Here is a 16,190-nt window from a genome sequence, read left to right as displayed (position 1 = left end):
TCTTATTTGAAAAGGTTGCTGCGGTAACTAGTCGAGGAGTGGGAAATTGGAGTGATTCCAAATCCATAACCACCGTAAAAGGCAAAGGTAAATGTTGTTGTTTCGGTCGACTCGGACCACATATCAAAAAGGCAGCATATAAGCCCGAAGTGTTAGCATCAGCATGCATAACCACCTCCTCGTCCTTCATTCTTCCCTATTGAGCGTTTTACACTATTTAACAACTTTGCCGTACCATTTCCCTTAACTTGAGCTGCGTCAAAGTTCAGTGGCAAGTCTGAACAGGTCACCAACTCTTCCTCTGAACTCTGTGGCACGTAGGATGGATGTACTGCCCTGGAAGCGGGTGAGAAGCCTGTCCAGAAGGTGCCTTTCTCTGCTGGACTGCAGATGGATTCCCTCTGACTTGTGTAGGCTAGATCCTACCTTTGGAGAGGCGAGACACATTACCGCTAAACTCCTTCACTATCACTGCCTGAAAGGATGCTTTCTGCACCCTCTTAGGTTATAATTATGATGGTTTCTGCATCTCATGTAGGTTAGACCACTAAAAGACCACTAAGAATCCCAGCAACTATCACAACATTACAGTCTGACAGTTGATAAATTCGAACAACACAGTAAATCATTTCCTTCCAAACTGTTTTTAGAAAAGCCTTTTGAAATCATTTGTATTCATGCCAAGTTTTCCTTCCAAACCTATATTCGGATGTCAAAATTGTCTGCTAATTTGTTAGATAAAAGTGCGTCCTCACTATGTTGACAAAGGAAGGAAAGAAAACACCATGCTACTCAAGTTGCAGGATTCAGATAATATGAAGTACATGAGTACCTGATGGTTAGAAAAACAGAGGTAGAAAGAATCGTAACAACTTTCCCTTCAGGTTTTGCATGAGCATTTGGCAGCTGGCCCCACCAATAGCGCCCGACCTCCCTCACCAGGAGCCACTAGCTGTGATATGAACTTGTCCCACTGAGTTCAGAAGTAAATACCTGTCTCCAGAGCTCTTTGTGTCCCGCCTGTACTGAGCCAGGCACAGATAAGGCAGCTTTTAGGTGGCTGAAAAAATGACAGAGGTACAGCGTGTCGGTGCCTTCTTTGAGCGGCGTGTGTCTTAGAGACAGGCAAGGTTGGGGCTGGAAGATGGGGGGATTCCTGGTCCGAGAGCTGATTGTCATAATGGAAGCCTGTATTTTACCTGTCCCCTCTCGATTAGTATTTGTATTTCTTTGAGTTGCGCTAACAGCTGTTTCTCTCTTTCCTTACAGTCATTCCTCCGCCTGTCATACGCATTGAGAGCTACAGCGAGGACTCCATCAGTTTCAGCCTAAAAATGACTACTAATATCAAGGTAAAATTTCAAGCTTTACTTCTGAAACTGGAGTAAAAAGGCCTGCATTGGGTAAATGCTAAATACTGGATGGGATAAGCTGTCACCTATTTAAGTATTGCAATTAATTTTTGAAGCTAGTTATTTCATGCCAAATCATTTCTTTCTACCCATAAACCGCCCCGGCACTCTTAATTAGGATAGAAAACACAATGCAAAGACTTTCAATGGCGAGTTTTTCACTGCATGCAAAACCAGCTGAACTGATAGTTCGTATTGCGTGCCCTTGCTGCTTGACAGGTCAGCGGTTATGTCGTGAACATCTACTGGACATTTGATACACACAGGCAGGAAAAAAGGACTCTGATCATAGAAGGAGAAAAGTCCATCCAGAAAGGTAAATTCTGTGCAAAGTGTAAAATTCTGCTTTAGTCAACACCCAACGGAAGGTTTTATGGAAGGCTATAGGATTTTTATTTCTTTTTTTGCAACTGAGCAGTTTGGTTTTAGGAAAGCGTAAATCTTGGGAGGACAAACCAACAAATCCTTGACCTCTGTTCTTAGGACTTGGAGATTTCAATCGTATTTGGGATTTATCCCCCAGAGCTGCACTAGCCTTTTCTCATCACACAGGATTTTGTGTGTGGTTCCTTATCTACTCTCCAAAAGGTCAACAATTTCTAGGGCTTGCATACAGTACATGTCCCTGTTAATCAAAAGTCTGTTTTGGAAAAATCTCTGGTGTGCACAGTCTAGATATGGGGAAAGTATAGGCTAGGTTAGATACCAGAGTCCCAGGTGCGTCTGTATGAAGGAAATTACTCAAAATTAATGAAAACACAAACCAAGAGATGTGGGCTCCTGTCTAACACTTTTTGATGATGCTGACCATTTCCTAGTGCTCTCTCCCTGCCATTGCAGTCCTTTGCCTCACCTAATAGTGCATGTTTCTCTTCTTGCTCAGTGGCAAATTTGACAGCACACACCCCCTATGAAATTTCTGCTTGGGCTAGGACGGAGCTGGGTGACAGCCCTCTGTCTTTTGTACATGTGGTGACCAGTGGGACAAGACCTGCATCGCCAAGTCTCAAAGCCAAGGCCATCAACCAGACTGCGGTGGAGTGCAGCTGGACCGGACCAAGGAATGTCGTAAGGCACCGACTCTCTTTTCTCACCAGCCAGGATAGGGTCTAGCTCAGGGCCTCAAAACACAAGAAAAAAATCTTAAAACAGGGTTATTAGTTGGGACTGAGTTGTGAGAACCTGAAAATTTTACGCTTAAAAAATGAGGGAAAGCACCTGCTTCCCCTTAAATAGAAGAAAAGAAAACCTTCATGTTGTCTATTTGTTCAGACACTGCTCCAGGGGAGAAGTGGCTGAAATACAGATAGCATGATGCTCCAGTAGTCTTTCAGTTGACTGCTGTGTTATCAGAGCTGAGCCCAGGAATTTTGGGGTGGGGAGTGTGAGCGGACAGACTGAACCGGAACGTGGCCAGGAGAGAGTGCTCAGAGGAAAAAGGGTCTTTGCGTCATGTCCCTGAAAAGCGACAGCCAGAGAAAGTTCGGGTGGGAGCCCTGGCCCTTGCCAAACTCTGTACCGTCCCTGTTGTGCTCTTCCTCCGCAGGTCTACGGCATCTTCTACGCCACATCCTTCCTAGAGCTGTACAGGAGCCCTCACAACACCACCACGACCTCCCACAACATGACTGTGCTGGTGCAGCAGGATGAGCAATACCTGTTTCTGGTAGGCTCCTTTTCTGCTCCCCTTCCTACCTGTGCTGCGGGCTGGAGCTTGCGACCGAAGGGTGCAGGCACAGTATTAACCGCTGCGTCATCCCTTCAAGGTCCGTGTGATGTCTCCCTACCAAGGGCCACCGTCCGACTATGTTGTGGTGAAGATGATCCCTGACAATCGGCTTCCCCCTCGGCACCTCCACTCGGTGCATACCGGAAAGACGTTCGCCGTCATTAAGTGGGAATCGCCCTACGATTCACCTGACCAGGACATGGTAATATCTCACAGCGCCTTCTCCCATCCTTTTGCACACAAAACCCTCCCTCAAAGACAGATCTCCACCCTGCTGCCGACGGACAGCTGAGTCTGAGATCAGGTCTACCCTCCATCTAAATAGTTGTCGTCAAGATGCTGACACCTCCGGGACGTGCATTTCCTGCCTTCACATTAGTGGCCATTAGCTCAGGACTATAACATTCAATGCTGCATTTAAAAAGAGTCAGGTCTGGGATATCTGTTGCTGACAGTCTGAAAGCGAACTTGTGCATGTGCTAAAACGCCGTTCTGGGCTTCGGCTTTGCCCCGGAGCCCCAGCAGAGCCCACAGGTCGGCAGGACAAGCGTGGGGCCAGCCGGGCTGCGGGCTCTGCCTCCCACCCCGGCGCAGCCCCAACAAAGCCCGGTTCTGTTTTCTGGCATGCTGGCGTACCGTCAGGTCTCGCTCCATTGAAGGCGAGTCATTTTCTCAGCAAGCTCCGCTCCTATTCTGGTCCAGAGAATTTAACGGCAAAGGTATAAATCTTCCCGGCAAAAGTGGAAACTTTGACAGGGCAGGAGTTTGCATTGCATCCTTGTGATTCATTAAGAAATACAACCTGAGATTTTCCTCCTGCCCTCATCTGTTCCAGTAACTGCATTTTCTGTATCTGTAAATATGGATCTTGGGCAGGGATCCAGTGAGTGCAGCAAGAGGCTTGAAATCTTGCTTCCTAGGCTTTTTATAGACTGCAGGCATGGTTTAATTCAAATTTTGTCCCCCACCCCATCTAATGTCCTATCACTGTATGAGATTGCTAGCAAGCTGCAGGAAAGTAAGGTCTTTCACCGCGTGTGCCTTTCCTCCTCCTCCAGTTATATGCCGTCGCTGTTAAAGATTTAGTAAGAAAAACAGATAAAATCTACAAAGTGAAAACCCGGAACAGCACGGTGGAGTACACCATTAAGAAACTTGAACCAGGAGGCAAATACCACGTGATTGTTCAACTGGGAAACATGAGCAAAGAATCCAGCGTGAAGATCGGCACAGGTAAAGGGAAGAGTAGTGCTGGGCGTGTGCCGGGGCGAGTCCTTGCCGCAATGTCCACTAGAGGGAATCCAGCACCGTCCCTCCCGCCATCCATCCCACCCCTGCTCTGGCTGCAGGCTGCAGTACTGTTTCTGCATCACTTCGTCCTCTCCCACAGACAAAACCCAGCTCCACGAGGCCTCCCCTGCTGCTCCCAGGGAGGAGAGCTCCCAGTTAAATGCCCGAACAACAGCAGCGGAGAGGAAGCCTCCCAAACGATAACCGGGGAGTTTGTCTCCTGCCTAGATGGAGCTGGGAAAGACACCTGTTTGGCTGTGTAGACACCATCAAGAACCATTATGGTCCTACTATAAAAACCCACTGAAACCCACTGAACCCAGATTACGTGCCACAGTATCCTCTCCTCCAGTACAGCCCTTTTCTAAGCAGAGTATTGTGCCAATCCCTAAAAAATACTAAGTCTCAGAAGTGACCCCGTTGCTGTTTCTCAGCCAAAAGGACATCGTCTCCAGTGTTAAAATCTAACCCGCCTGCCATTTTTTCTCATTTGCAGTTCCACTGTCTGCACCAGACGCCTTGAAAATTATAACAGAAAATGACCACATTCTACTTTTTTGGAAGAGTTTGGCATTAAAGGAGAGTAATTTCAATGAAAGCCGGGTAAGTTGCGCGGTCTCTCCTGACCTACAGGCAGTGTTTCAGAAAAACCTCCTTTCACAGACTCTTTAAAAACCACCAGTACGTTCTGGTCCTCCAAGTGTCCTTGATGAGCTCTGTGTAGAGCTCACTTCAATTCCTATCATGACTAAGGCGCTCAAGCTGATAGATCCAGTCGGTCACCTTTTAGGAACATAATTATCCTCTTAGAAAAGGTCAGTTGTCACATGCAAAAGGACTGGGAATAGGACACTGCCCCGCCGTGCCGGGAAGCACATCGCTAGCGTCTGAGACTTGTCATTATTTAGACTTTGATAGAAAATCTGTGACACATTCTCTGTCAGGGCCCGGGCAGGTAGCAAACTACACCAAAAAAGCCATGACGGTTACCGGACTCTGTGTTTTGGGTGGTCTCGGGTGGATGCTAAGAACGGAGTGAACCAGACAGAGCGAAATTGTCGCTCCTCCCTGGACTGGCCAAGGTCAATGCACACTGACAGATGCCTGGAGGAGGCTCCACACTGCTCTCTCCCAGCTGATAGCCCAGTACGTTGCATCAAAGCTGGATTCAGGAGGAGAAACAAGTTTCAAAGCCCTATCAGAAGGAGCAAACCTGACCTCTGCAGCCGAGTGATTTGGGGTTTGTGTCTTTGTTTTCACAAAGGGTTACGAGATTCACATGTTTGACAGCTTGCTGAACATCACAGCTTATCTCGGGAACACCACAGAAAACTTCTTCAAAGTTTCCAACCTGAAGATAGGTCACAACTACTCATTCACCGTTCAGGCCAGGTGCCTGTACAGCGGGCAGATGTGCGGTGAGCCGGCCACGCTTCTCTATGATGAACTAGGAACTGGTAAGTCCCTGGCGTTTTCCCCATCCTCCTTCTCAAAGACTAACGAAAGCCTCACAGACTCCTGGAGAAATGTGCTATCAGTTGCTAACGGCAATTCTTGCCCTCCCTCATCTTAGGTGAAGACTCCTCTGCCTCAAAAACCGATAGACCCACAGATGTCGCTGCCATCGTGGTACCAGTGCTGTTCCTGCTGCTGGTGACCCTCGGGATTGGGTTCGTGGTGCTGTACATGAGGCACCGACGGCTGCAGAACAGCTTCACTGCCTTCGCAAACAGCCACTACAGCTCCCGCCTGGGCTCGGCCATCTTCTCCTCGGGAGATGATTTAGGTATGTAGCCCTTGGTTTCATGCCCAGCCTTAAGGATGTGAAATCGGTGCGAGACCTAACTTTTCCATCATGCTTGGGGCCGCTTTTGGCATTAGAATCTCTATGGATTCGTTCCTCTTCCAAGAGTACAAAGCTGGCCCGGGATAAATGTTTTTAGGAACTTAAACCACCCCATCCCTAGAGGACCAGGTTGGACGGGGCTTTGAGCAGCCTGGTCTAGCGGGAGGTGTCCCTGCCCATGGCAGGGGGGTTGGAAATGGATGATCATTAAGGTCCCTTCCAACTCTAACCATTCTATGATTCTATGAAGGCAAATCTGTTAAAACCGAATATAACAGATACAACAACCAGGTAAGAGCACGAGCGAGGCCATAATATACTGGGTTTGAGGGCAGTTTGGTGGCCAGCTTCAGTAGCCGGTTTCCTCGTGCCCCATGAAACGCTGAGGGCAGCATAACAGAGCTCTGGGTTTGTTTTTCAGGAGATGAGGATGACGAAGCCCCAATGATAACTGGATTTTCAGATGATGTTCCCATGGTCATCGCATGAAGCGCATTTCTGACTGTAAAAACCAAATGGTGTAAATATTTTATTTGATAAAAATAGTTGATTGTTTATTTTAAAAATGCACTTTGAGTTGCAATATGTTATTTTTATATGGGCCAAAAAAATTTAAAAAATACACTTTGTAGTAATCAACTGTGAATTGCAGACTAGGTTGGTTTAGTAAGAAATTGCTTTGATTTAACATTAATTTAGTCTTACAAGGCTATGCTTGCTGGGCATGCTTTTAAGTCTGTGAGATATTTTACGTTGACTAAATTGGCTACTCATTTTATTTTTCTAAGACGAGAATAAATTTATTTAAAAAAAATAATTCAGGAGATTATATATGTAGAGAGAGATAAGTAATATAGTCCCTGAAGGTTTTGCTTTTACTTAAAAAAAAAAATCCTTTGGACTTTGTTTTATATGAAAGTATTTTTGTTGTGTTAATTTATTGGGAAATCTGCTTGAGACCAGGTTTCCAAAGTCGTCAGACATTGTACACATTATTGTGTAGAACATGTGCCACTTTATCTTGCAAGGCAGTAGTATCTTGGCATCCCCATCATCGTTCTTGCCATGATAATAAAAATCCTTATTTTTACATATTTCTCCCCCTTATTAAAAGACACAATCTTTTGGCAATCTCAGAGCCCGCGTCAAGGTACTGCAGCCCATACTTTACATGTGAGTTTAGCTTTCCTGCTGCCGTACCAATAAGCCAAAAGCATCCCTACCAAACCATGCCGCCAAGAGTCATGGAAACCCTTGCGTGCGTGTGTAAGATGCCAGGGGCCATTAGCAGGAGGGTCTGGGGGCTCTGCCCGCAGGAGAGCGATTACCCCCGGGCAGCAAGCGCCCAGGCTCAGCAGTTCTGACCCTCGCTTTCAGGTGTGCGGTGACAACACACCGTTCCCTCCCACTGCTGCCCAAACCCCTTCGGAGGGCACCTGCAGTTACCAAGCTGCTGACCGTGCCCCTCACGCGCAGCCCGATAAATCTGTAGTTTATGCTAATAACGTCACTGAAAAAAATTGCCCCTACACCTTAAAACACACTTCCCAGCTAATCAGGACACCTTTCCTCCGTGGAGCTTCTCTAAGATGCTACTATGTTGGGGGGACGGAAGGGGGAGCCTCCACTGTGCGCAACTAGGAAACAGCTTCACATACAGATTTTCCACAGTCATACAGGGCTGTAATTACTAAAGAATCTAAATTCATTAGGTTTACAGCACGGATTTGATCCTCCTTCATTAGTATTTCCTAAAAGTAGCTGTAGTTGTACCTTCAGCTTTAGAAGTAACATATATATATATATATACACGTATATATATTATTTTCCCATCACTAGTCATCTTATGTTCCCAGTAGACATAATACTGACTACCAAGCTAAGCAGTAGAAATGTCTGGTTACCACTGTCGATAGCAGTGATAGCAAAACAGGAATCTCACCACGAATCCAACTACTTGCCAACCCAAGAGCGACGACACGAGCAGCTATTCACGGGTCACGCCTGTCCCTGCTCTATATATGCAAAGCTTTGCACCAGTAAAATACAGCACACTGTCTTGTCACACTGTTTTCTTTGTTAAAACCAAAAGTATTTTTGCTGTGTAAATTCAGTTATAATTGCAGTCTTCCTACAGATGAAATGAGAGAGGCCAACTATGTTTTGATACATGACCAATCCATTTAATTTTGCATACAGAAAATGTATAGAAAGTTGAAGTTCTCTATGGTTTGATACTCTATAGAAATACTAACTCTATTTTCAGTTACTGGTGTTATCATTCCCGGTGACAGTTTTTTCCCCCAAAGCTGGGACCAAACAATAACAGATTTTATAAGTAGCAGAAAGCTTGCAGAGTTGCAATATTTTTACCTTGTTAGTGGGTCAGGTGCTGTTCAGGAGTAAAAATTTTGAGTACATCAACCCAGCATGTATAGTTCAATTTTGTCTAGAATTACAGCTACATAGGGAGACCAGAATCTGACCTAGAAGCTAAACTACTCTAAAGATATAAATCAAAAGATTTGATATAGGAAAGAAAGCCTAAAAGCAGAGATAAAGAGTACTGAACCCCTTCCTCATTAGGCAAATATTTCTGGCACAGGTAATGGAAAACTACAGTGCAGCATCCCAGAAGATGGTACTTCTCTGGTGAGAATTACCATTGGTTAAATACTGCTACTTTACTCCTCCAGGCTAAATCCTGCTCGAGTACAGCGAGTCGAATTTAGCCCATCTTGTGTCTCTATCTGGGAGGCAGATGCCAAGGGGGACCCTGGTAACCACTTTATACTCTGCAGACATCCTGTGGTTGGATGCTTTCGAGCGTCAGCTGGGGGACAGGTCACTTCTGGCCATTCTGAAAGGCTCCTTTGTACCCGTGGCTCAGCCACACTCATACGGAGCTCAGCCTATTGCCACAGCAAAGCGTGTTGCTGTAATACTGTACTCAAAAGCGATGCTCCCGGTTACCTGTGCCTCAACGTGGGTGGAACGGAGCCCTCTGAGCTCCGTCTACAGAGTGGCCCCAGCGTTGGACCGGGGTTTAAGAGCACGGCAACAGGCAAGCTTCCTGCAAAGCTGAATTTACCATATATGTGGACAGTACTGTAACGCACAGGCACACCCCACCCGCAGAGACTTTCCCTTCATTGCAAAAATCACCACTGTGCTCTCAGCAAAGCAACTTCACAGGGCTCCTGTATTTTGTATAGAAATAGAGAAGTCTAAGCCCCAGGCAGGGAGTGAGCAGGACAGCTGCAGTTCTGGGTAAATTGTATATTTTTATGAACTTTTCAAGCACGGAATCTTGTTCACAGAAACGTATATGGGGTGGGAGGGTTCTGGTGTAAATATGGTACAGGGATGTGGACGCATATTTTGTTCTGGTTTTGTTTCCGTAGCCTTATGCAACGTGACATGAGTCGTTACCCTAACTTTTGGGAGGTGACTTGGGTTTACCTCATGGGAACCCAGTGAAATGTTGGGATCCATAAGGTAAAAAGGGGGTATGGGAGGAATGTTTAGGAGGAACTTCTTCCAGTTAATTTGTGTTTACATCCATTTCAGATTTCCCTGCAGGTGCCCGCTGGTACTCTTAAGTCCATTTGAACAAAAGACTAAGGTCGAACACTAAAATCTGGTGGGGTTTTGGACCGTGAGTCTTGTTTTGCTTTGGCTTGGGGTTTTTTTGAGGGTTTTTTGTGTGTTTTTGTGTTTTTTGTGTTTTGAGGGTTTTTGTGTTTTTTGGGACGGGGGTTTTGCTTTTCACAAGGAGGTGGCATTTTCAAGGCTTGAGATCTGAACACCCATTCAGGATCCAAAGAGCAGTCCTTCCAGCCTGAATAAATCCCATGGCTCCTCCGTAAAACGGCTGCGGTGCCATGCTGCTCGGTCGACGGACAGTGCCCCGGGTAAAAGCTCAGAGGAATTTCAGAGAGGGGTGAAGCACGTCGTGTTGACCGCAGGGGAATACTCTGCATGCAGATATTTAATCTGCAGAATAGCTGGCGCGCCGTAAGTTCACGCCCCGGCTAACCCTGCCGTAACTTGTTCCATGTGCTCCTACCTTGACACAGCATTAGGAGGAGAGAGCTGCAGATGTAGTTCTGGGAAAAGGCTATTTTCCTTGGACAGAGATCAAGTTGCATATATGTAGATGTATACGAGCGTGTTCCCAGCCAGAAAGGGGAGGAGCGAGCATACGAGCGTGAGGGAGCATGTGGCGGGACAATGCCGGCCACCAACATCCATGCCATCGTCTTTTGGCCCCGTGGCCAAAGGACCGTTGTGTTCACAGGTCACCTTGGCGGTCACAAAACAGTATTGCTTCCTGCAGGTTTCTAGAAACCCTGGAAGAAGTGACCTGAAAGCTCCTGTCTGGGTGGAGAGGGATCTGCCTGGCCCAGGCAACCGGCAGGGCAGGATTATTTACTAACCCCGTTTCCAGAGTCGCCAAAAGCAGCCCCAAACTCCCATTAGCCACCAGGGAAGCCTCCCCCGAGCCAGGGACTCTCCTTCTTCCCTCGCAGGGCAGATTTCAGTTTTAGGATCTGCATATGCTTGAAATCTCTTTGTAGGGACAGAGAAGTGTTTAACAACAAACTTCACTAATTTGCTGGTGGAAATGTAAAATTGTGTTCAGGAAAGACCGAAATAACATTTTCCAAAACAACTTTCAAGTCTCCTTAAAATGGACTTCAGAAGGGAAATAGTGCAATTGAGTTAGTTACTTGGACCCAGAGAGCACCTTCGTTGCTGGAACTAGCTGAAACATTTATAATTAATCCTTCAAAACATGCAGCAGTCTACAAGCAGCCAGTCCCTAATGAGTTTTTTAGAGCTAGTGTCAACTTCTAATCTGACTCCTTAGGCGAAGTTTAAGACTATACCATTTGAATTGCTACTCTGTGTCTTTTTTTATTTTATTATTCATTCACTGATTTCTGTGATGTTATTATTGCACAATTTTGAAGGAATTTTTGTCTGTCAGGTTTTTTTCCCACTCAATGATAATAATAAAAATGGACTGGGTAAACAAAACAAATTCTGGTTTCCCAAATTATTATCTCTGTGTGTCTAGTGCAATAACAAGGAGACTCTTTTCTGACCCGTATTTCATTTTTGTTTCACATTAGAAGGACGCGTTCTATAAACTAACAGGATGATCAGAAACAGAAAAATTGAGCTTTCTGCAGAAGGAGCAGCAGAGTCCCTACTAGAAATGTGCCACTAACATTCATAATGTGATCACGTATCTGGCTAGTTCTCGGTCCCTTCCTTCAAGGTCAGCAGCAGTCGGTGAGCAACACCCCCAGACACCATTTCGAGCCTTCCCGAGCTTCACCTCCAAGTCTGCAGAACAACATCTCCGGCGCTAAGCCCGGCTTGCCGCTCACATCACACGTTATTTCCCTGATTAAAATCCATTCCCGCAACAATCCCGTCCCCGCCTTTGCACTGTTTGGCTGTTGCTGTTTGAAGCCCTGTGTGTGCAAGTACAACTGACACCCAAGCCGCCGAAAGAAAGCAGAATTACTACGCGCAGGGAGAGGTAATGAGCAGGCAGCAGTCTCTTCACACGTACCTCATTTTTTAGCCTGCATAATTGGAACGGCAACATGTGAGCTCTGTGGACATAATTGAGGCATGCAAGCATCTTAAGTGTTGCACTTCATTAATGTTTAGCTTAAGGCAACAATAACAAACAGTCATTCCCTTCCTCCCCGTTGCCCCCTTCTCCATGAATGAAGCTGATTTTTCCCTATTGTTGCTGAAATAGATTGCTCCCCCCAGGAGGTACAAGAAGTTACACCTCATTCCCATGCACCTACTTTCTGCTAAAGTAGGCAGCGTGACTCTTAAGCTTCCGTGCTAAGTGTCACTGAGAAAATCTCGACAGGCTTGACAGAAAGAAGATCTGTTCATGCCTCCCCTCCTAAAAAAACTTGCAGATTTTCATGGATAGGGAAGATTTTTCCCCTAATTCTTTACTGCCTTCGTCAGAACTGTATTTATCAAGTTACCTTGTGATGAACCAAAGCAATATTGCTCTGAGCAACCCAGCCTCTCCTGGCTACCAAAGGTCCCACTCACAGACCTTTCCCTGAGCTGCTCACGGTCTTTTTATACCAAGACTCTCCCCTGACCCTCACCCTCAGAGCCACCACCTGGAGCGCAGCCCGAAAGTCGCAGGTGCAGACTGAACCCACCTGCCCTGCAAGTCTGCACTGGAATTTCTTCCTCCCTCTTCTCCCTTTTTGTGGCTTTTATGACCTTACCTTACTACCTTAGCCTCTAAACACAACAAGCTCTTGACAGATAAAGGAGTTTCTCGCAGAGTCTCCATAGTGCCCGTGCGATTGGTATACCCTGCTCTCAGACACTTTAGGCAATGCTATTAGGCAATGAGTCCCAATGAACAGTGGTATCTTAAATATTGCTGAACATGTTGGCAGTTCCCAAATAAATGTCCCAGCTTTACTCATTACCTGACTTCATTTTCTCTTTGAGACCCGCCCGTTGTCTCTTGTTTTACATCTGGGCCTGGAATGTGCCACAGGAAGCATCCAGCTCTCTTTTCCCTGCTGCTTTCAGGCTGCACAGTCAGAGTTTCATGTAGAAACACAGGTAGGTATGATCGCATTGTTCACGCGTGTTTCTCCAAGCCCCCCTTTCCCCATAGCACCCTCCGAATCAAGCCCATCTGACAAAGGGGGAGAGATCTCAGAATATGCCACTGTCCTGTGTGATCCTTGAAGACAGGCAGCTATGCAGGAGAAAGATATCCAAGTGAGCGTTCCTGCTGCAAAACATTTTTCCCTACTATAATATACATGAGAACACATTAAGGAGGAAGATTCCAACCACCAGAGGAGCTTCGGTTGGAGGACGTGGTGCAAACCCAGCCGGGAGGCCCGGATCCAGGCTCCCTTCCCTCTGCTGCTGCTGAAACTACATCTCTCCTGCCCACAGCTAACATCAGGGGCTGCTTCCAGCAGGCGGCCCCCAACCGCAGGGAGGGGAGGGTGAGGATCCACTGATTTTGGACTCGGTGAGCTGCCCGCAGGAGCGAGGAAGCCAGGTGGAAATACAGCAAGGCCAAGACTGCAAAAGCACTTCCCAGCATGGGTTAAGCATTTCACAAAATAGGTGCGCTCTGATCTTGAGAGAGAGCAGCTGAAGTTCTGGCTCGCTGCTCCTCCTTTGAGTAAGCAATCCGAGTTTCTTGTGCCAGACTCCTGAATGTTTGTGTTTAGCCCTTCTCGGCAGGAACGATGAAATAACTGAGGATATTTCGCAGCAGAACTCAAGCCGGAATTTGGGATGGAGGAGCCAAGAGCTCCCAGATAGACCAGCCCCTGCCCTATGGAGGGAAGAGAGGGTCTGTGGGAAGGAAAGATTCACTCTAACCACCAACATCTTGGCTCCTGCCATGAACCTCTCAACCTGCCAAATGCGGGGTGCAAGAAAAATGGCAGTCCGGGGTTCTTCCAGGATGTGTGGTTTAGTTCCTCCCTGTAAATTATAGGCATCCAGAAGCCCACATCCCCCAAATTCTCATATCTGGGCTCCCACGATGCCCGGCAGATTTGCTCTCCCAGGGCCCTGCAGAGTGAAGCAGGGAGCGGAGCTGACCTCCTATTCGGCAAGGGCACCTGCGTGGGGTTGGGCTGGAAAAAATCCCACTGCTTTGGAGGGTGATGAAAAGGAACTAGACGATGATTTGGGAAGGAAAGCCAGGAAGACAGTCAGTGAATGGGGCATGGGGGTGTGAGCTGAGCAGGAGTTATTTAAATACATCCTGAGGCTTGCTGCAACCTGACGCTGGCTGTACAGGAGGGAAACATATTTTAGAGATGGAAGACCTGAGGCAGAGATGGACAAAATGTGGCATTCACATCACCAATGGTGGCTCAGCCAAACAAGAAGACTTCTTTTCCCTGGATCTTTCTGTAGCCAGCGGAGGGAAGCAGATGCCCTCAAAGGAGGAATTCGGAACCTGAATGAGCTATTCTCAAACGTTTTCCTGCACTTTTTCATTCCCTTCCCAGTGCGAGAATGGTTGCCTGCACATTTTGTATCTCCCCAAGCCTGAGATCCTGAAGGGAAATGGCAAGGAGATAGAGAAGAGGCTGGAGGTTCCCCCTGGCCTGGCCGCTGTGTAACGTTAGGCAGGATTCATCCTTGCCCAAGCCGAGAGGGTCACTCCAGGCCCCTTCTGTAGCCAAGGAGGCCCAGCAGTTCAGAGAGTGCTTTCCCTCGTCTTAAAGTAGGTCAGATATTCTTTGCTATAAAGGGAACTCAAGGTGACTAGCTCACGCTGAAGCTTGTGACTGTAGGACTGTACAGCCTATGTGAAACGAATCCCAAAACCCACAATTTCGGTACGAACATTCTCCTGCCCAGGGGAGGCATGAAGCACGTGCACTGCCTTCGGAGCACCCCATGCTGCAGCCTGGAGGAGAGACCTCGCCTTTGTAGCACCCCTTCCCCAAGAGGCTTCCCGAGGCAGCGGGGTTAGGCTGGCTTTCTGAAATTACACAGCTTTCCTTTCCCCCTGCTGTGGCTTTCTTGAGATCCCTCGGCAAGCCAGAAACAGAAGCCCAGAGGCCAATTCCCACTGGTGTGTTTAGTCACAAGACCAGCTTTCATTTTCAATCCAGTTCCACTTCGCAGTAGCTATCTGTAACTCACAGCCAACGTGTCTACGTACCCAGGAAATTACCATGGCGGACTCGGAGCTGGTAAAGACAATAGAGCATTTGGCTCGTTCATTTGGATCGGCACCATTTCAAATGCACTTCTCCTCCTAAACTTATTTAACCTCGCAACCAAGAGCCACAAGGATGGTGAGCTATTTGTTTCGAGACCAGATCTCCTGGGAGAATAGGCACAAAGAATAGAAGGCAGCCTGGAGAGATGGAAGAGAGAAAATTGAGAAAGGGATTCGAATGCATCGCCCTTGGAGACCATGCCTGTGACCTGCTAGAGTCCAGCCATCATAAATAAATAGACTCCGTTTATTGTCTAGCCAGGCCGGCAAGCACGGTAATGCTTGAGCCGGTTCCAGCGGGTGGGGCTACCGACCAGCATCGCTCCTTCGTGCTGCGCTTTCTGAGACAAAACAGATGTCGGCCACCGAGCGCCGGTTTTGTCGTGTGATTTGTGATGCAGCCAGTCGCATGCAATGGATGAGGGCTTTGTTAACGGCCCCCCCAAACCGGAGCCAAAAACTTCTCCCATGGTGGTGAATCCTAAGCGAGCGGCGACAGTGCAAAACGAGCGCGGTTCGAAACCTGCGACGATTAAAGCACCGTGTTCCCCTTCCCTTTGTACCAGACCCACCAGATGCTCCGCAGTGGTTCGAGAGAAGCCCGAGCCAGACCCCAGCTATGCCCGTGCGAAGGGCCGAGCTGGGAACCTGCTCCATCCATACCCGAACCGATGATTCACTCTTTAACCTGTTCTGTGGCCGATTCGGTGCAAAGCGAGCTGTTCCCAGCTGGCCCCACTGCCAGCCATGTGCAGCAGATGGCAGCAGCAGCTTTAGTCACTGGCCACCAAACTCACCAGGATTCCTTCCCCCTCTTCCTTTTTTTTTTTTTTTTTTTTACTTTTTACTTTTGGTGGCCTCAAAAATTATTAGTTCCAGATGAGCTCCTGCCATTGTAATAGTCCATTTAACCCGATCCACTCTGAGCAGAGTCAGTGCAAGTTCAAATGCAGCATTTTCACATGTAAACTATACATCAGAGGCATATTTTCTGCACGGCTTTGGGCATTCCTTGTGCAGCCAAAAAGGGGAAACGCCGAAGGTTAAACCTCGCGCGCGCACACACACACACGGCCCCAGCCGTGGGCAACAATGGCACTTTGTCAAGCCGGCGCTGCCAGAGCGGAGCTGAACTTA

At 47.4% G+C, this 16,190-nt stretch overlaps 1 protein-coding gene across 3 annotated transcripts in view; it reads left to right on the top strand.

Moving 5' to 3' along the window:
• The window catches only part of SORL1 (sortilin related receptor 1), a 48,649-nt gene extending 41,802 nt beyond the window's left edge, over positions 1 to 6,847 (top strand). For all 3 annotated transcript variants that reach the window (XM_074561485.1, XM_074561484.1, XM_074561483.1), the window contains exons 38-48: positions 15 to 87; positions 1,270 to 1,352; positions 1,632 to 1,728; positions 2,296 to 2,480; positions 2,959 to 3,078; positions 3,179 to 3,343; positions 4,200 to 4,374; positions 4,928 to 5,034; positions 5,696 to 5,888; positions 6,005 to 6,217; positions 6,699 to 6,847. In XM_074561485.1, the coding sequence (XP_074417586.1) occupies positions 15 to 87; positions 1,270 to 1,352; positions 1,632 to 1,728; positions 2,296 to 2,480; positions 2,959 to 3,078; positions 3,179 to 3,343; positions 4,200 to 4,374; positions 4,928 to 5,034; positions 5,696 to 5,888; positions 6,005 to 6,217; positions 6,699 to 6,766 (1,479 nt within the window). In that variant the 3' untranslated portion in view covers positions 6,767 to 6,847. The remainder of the gene's footprint in view (positions 1 to 14; positions 88 to 1,269; positions 1,353 to 1,631; positions 1,729 to 2,295; positions 2,481 to 2,958; positions 3,079 to 3,178; positions 3,344 to 4,199; positions 4,375 to 4,927; positions 5,035 to 5,695; positions 5,889 to 6,004; positions 6,218 to 6,698) is intronic.
• Positions 6,848 to 16,190: the final 9,343 nt, after the last annotated feature.

This window comes from Larus michahellis, chromosome 17, assembly GCF_964199755.1.
Source record: "Larus michahellis chromosome 17, bLarMic1.1, whole genome shotgun sequence".
NCBI lineage: Eukaryota > Metazoa > Chordata > Aves > Charadriiformes > Laridae > Larus > Larus michahellis.
This window is presented reverse-complemented; position numbering and strand designations above follow the sequence as displayed.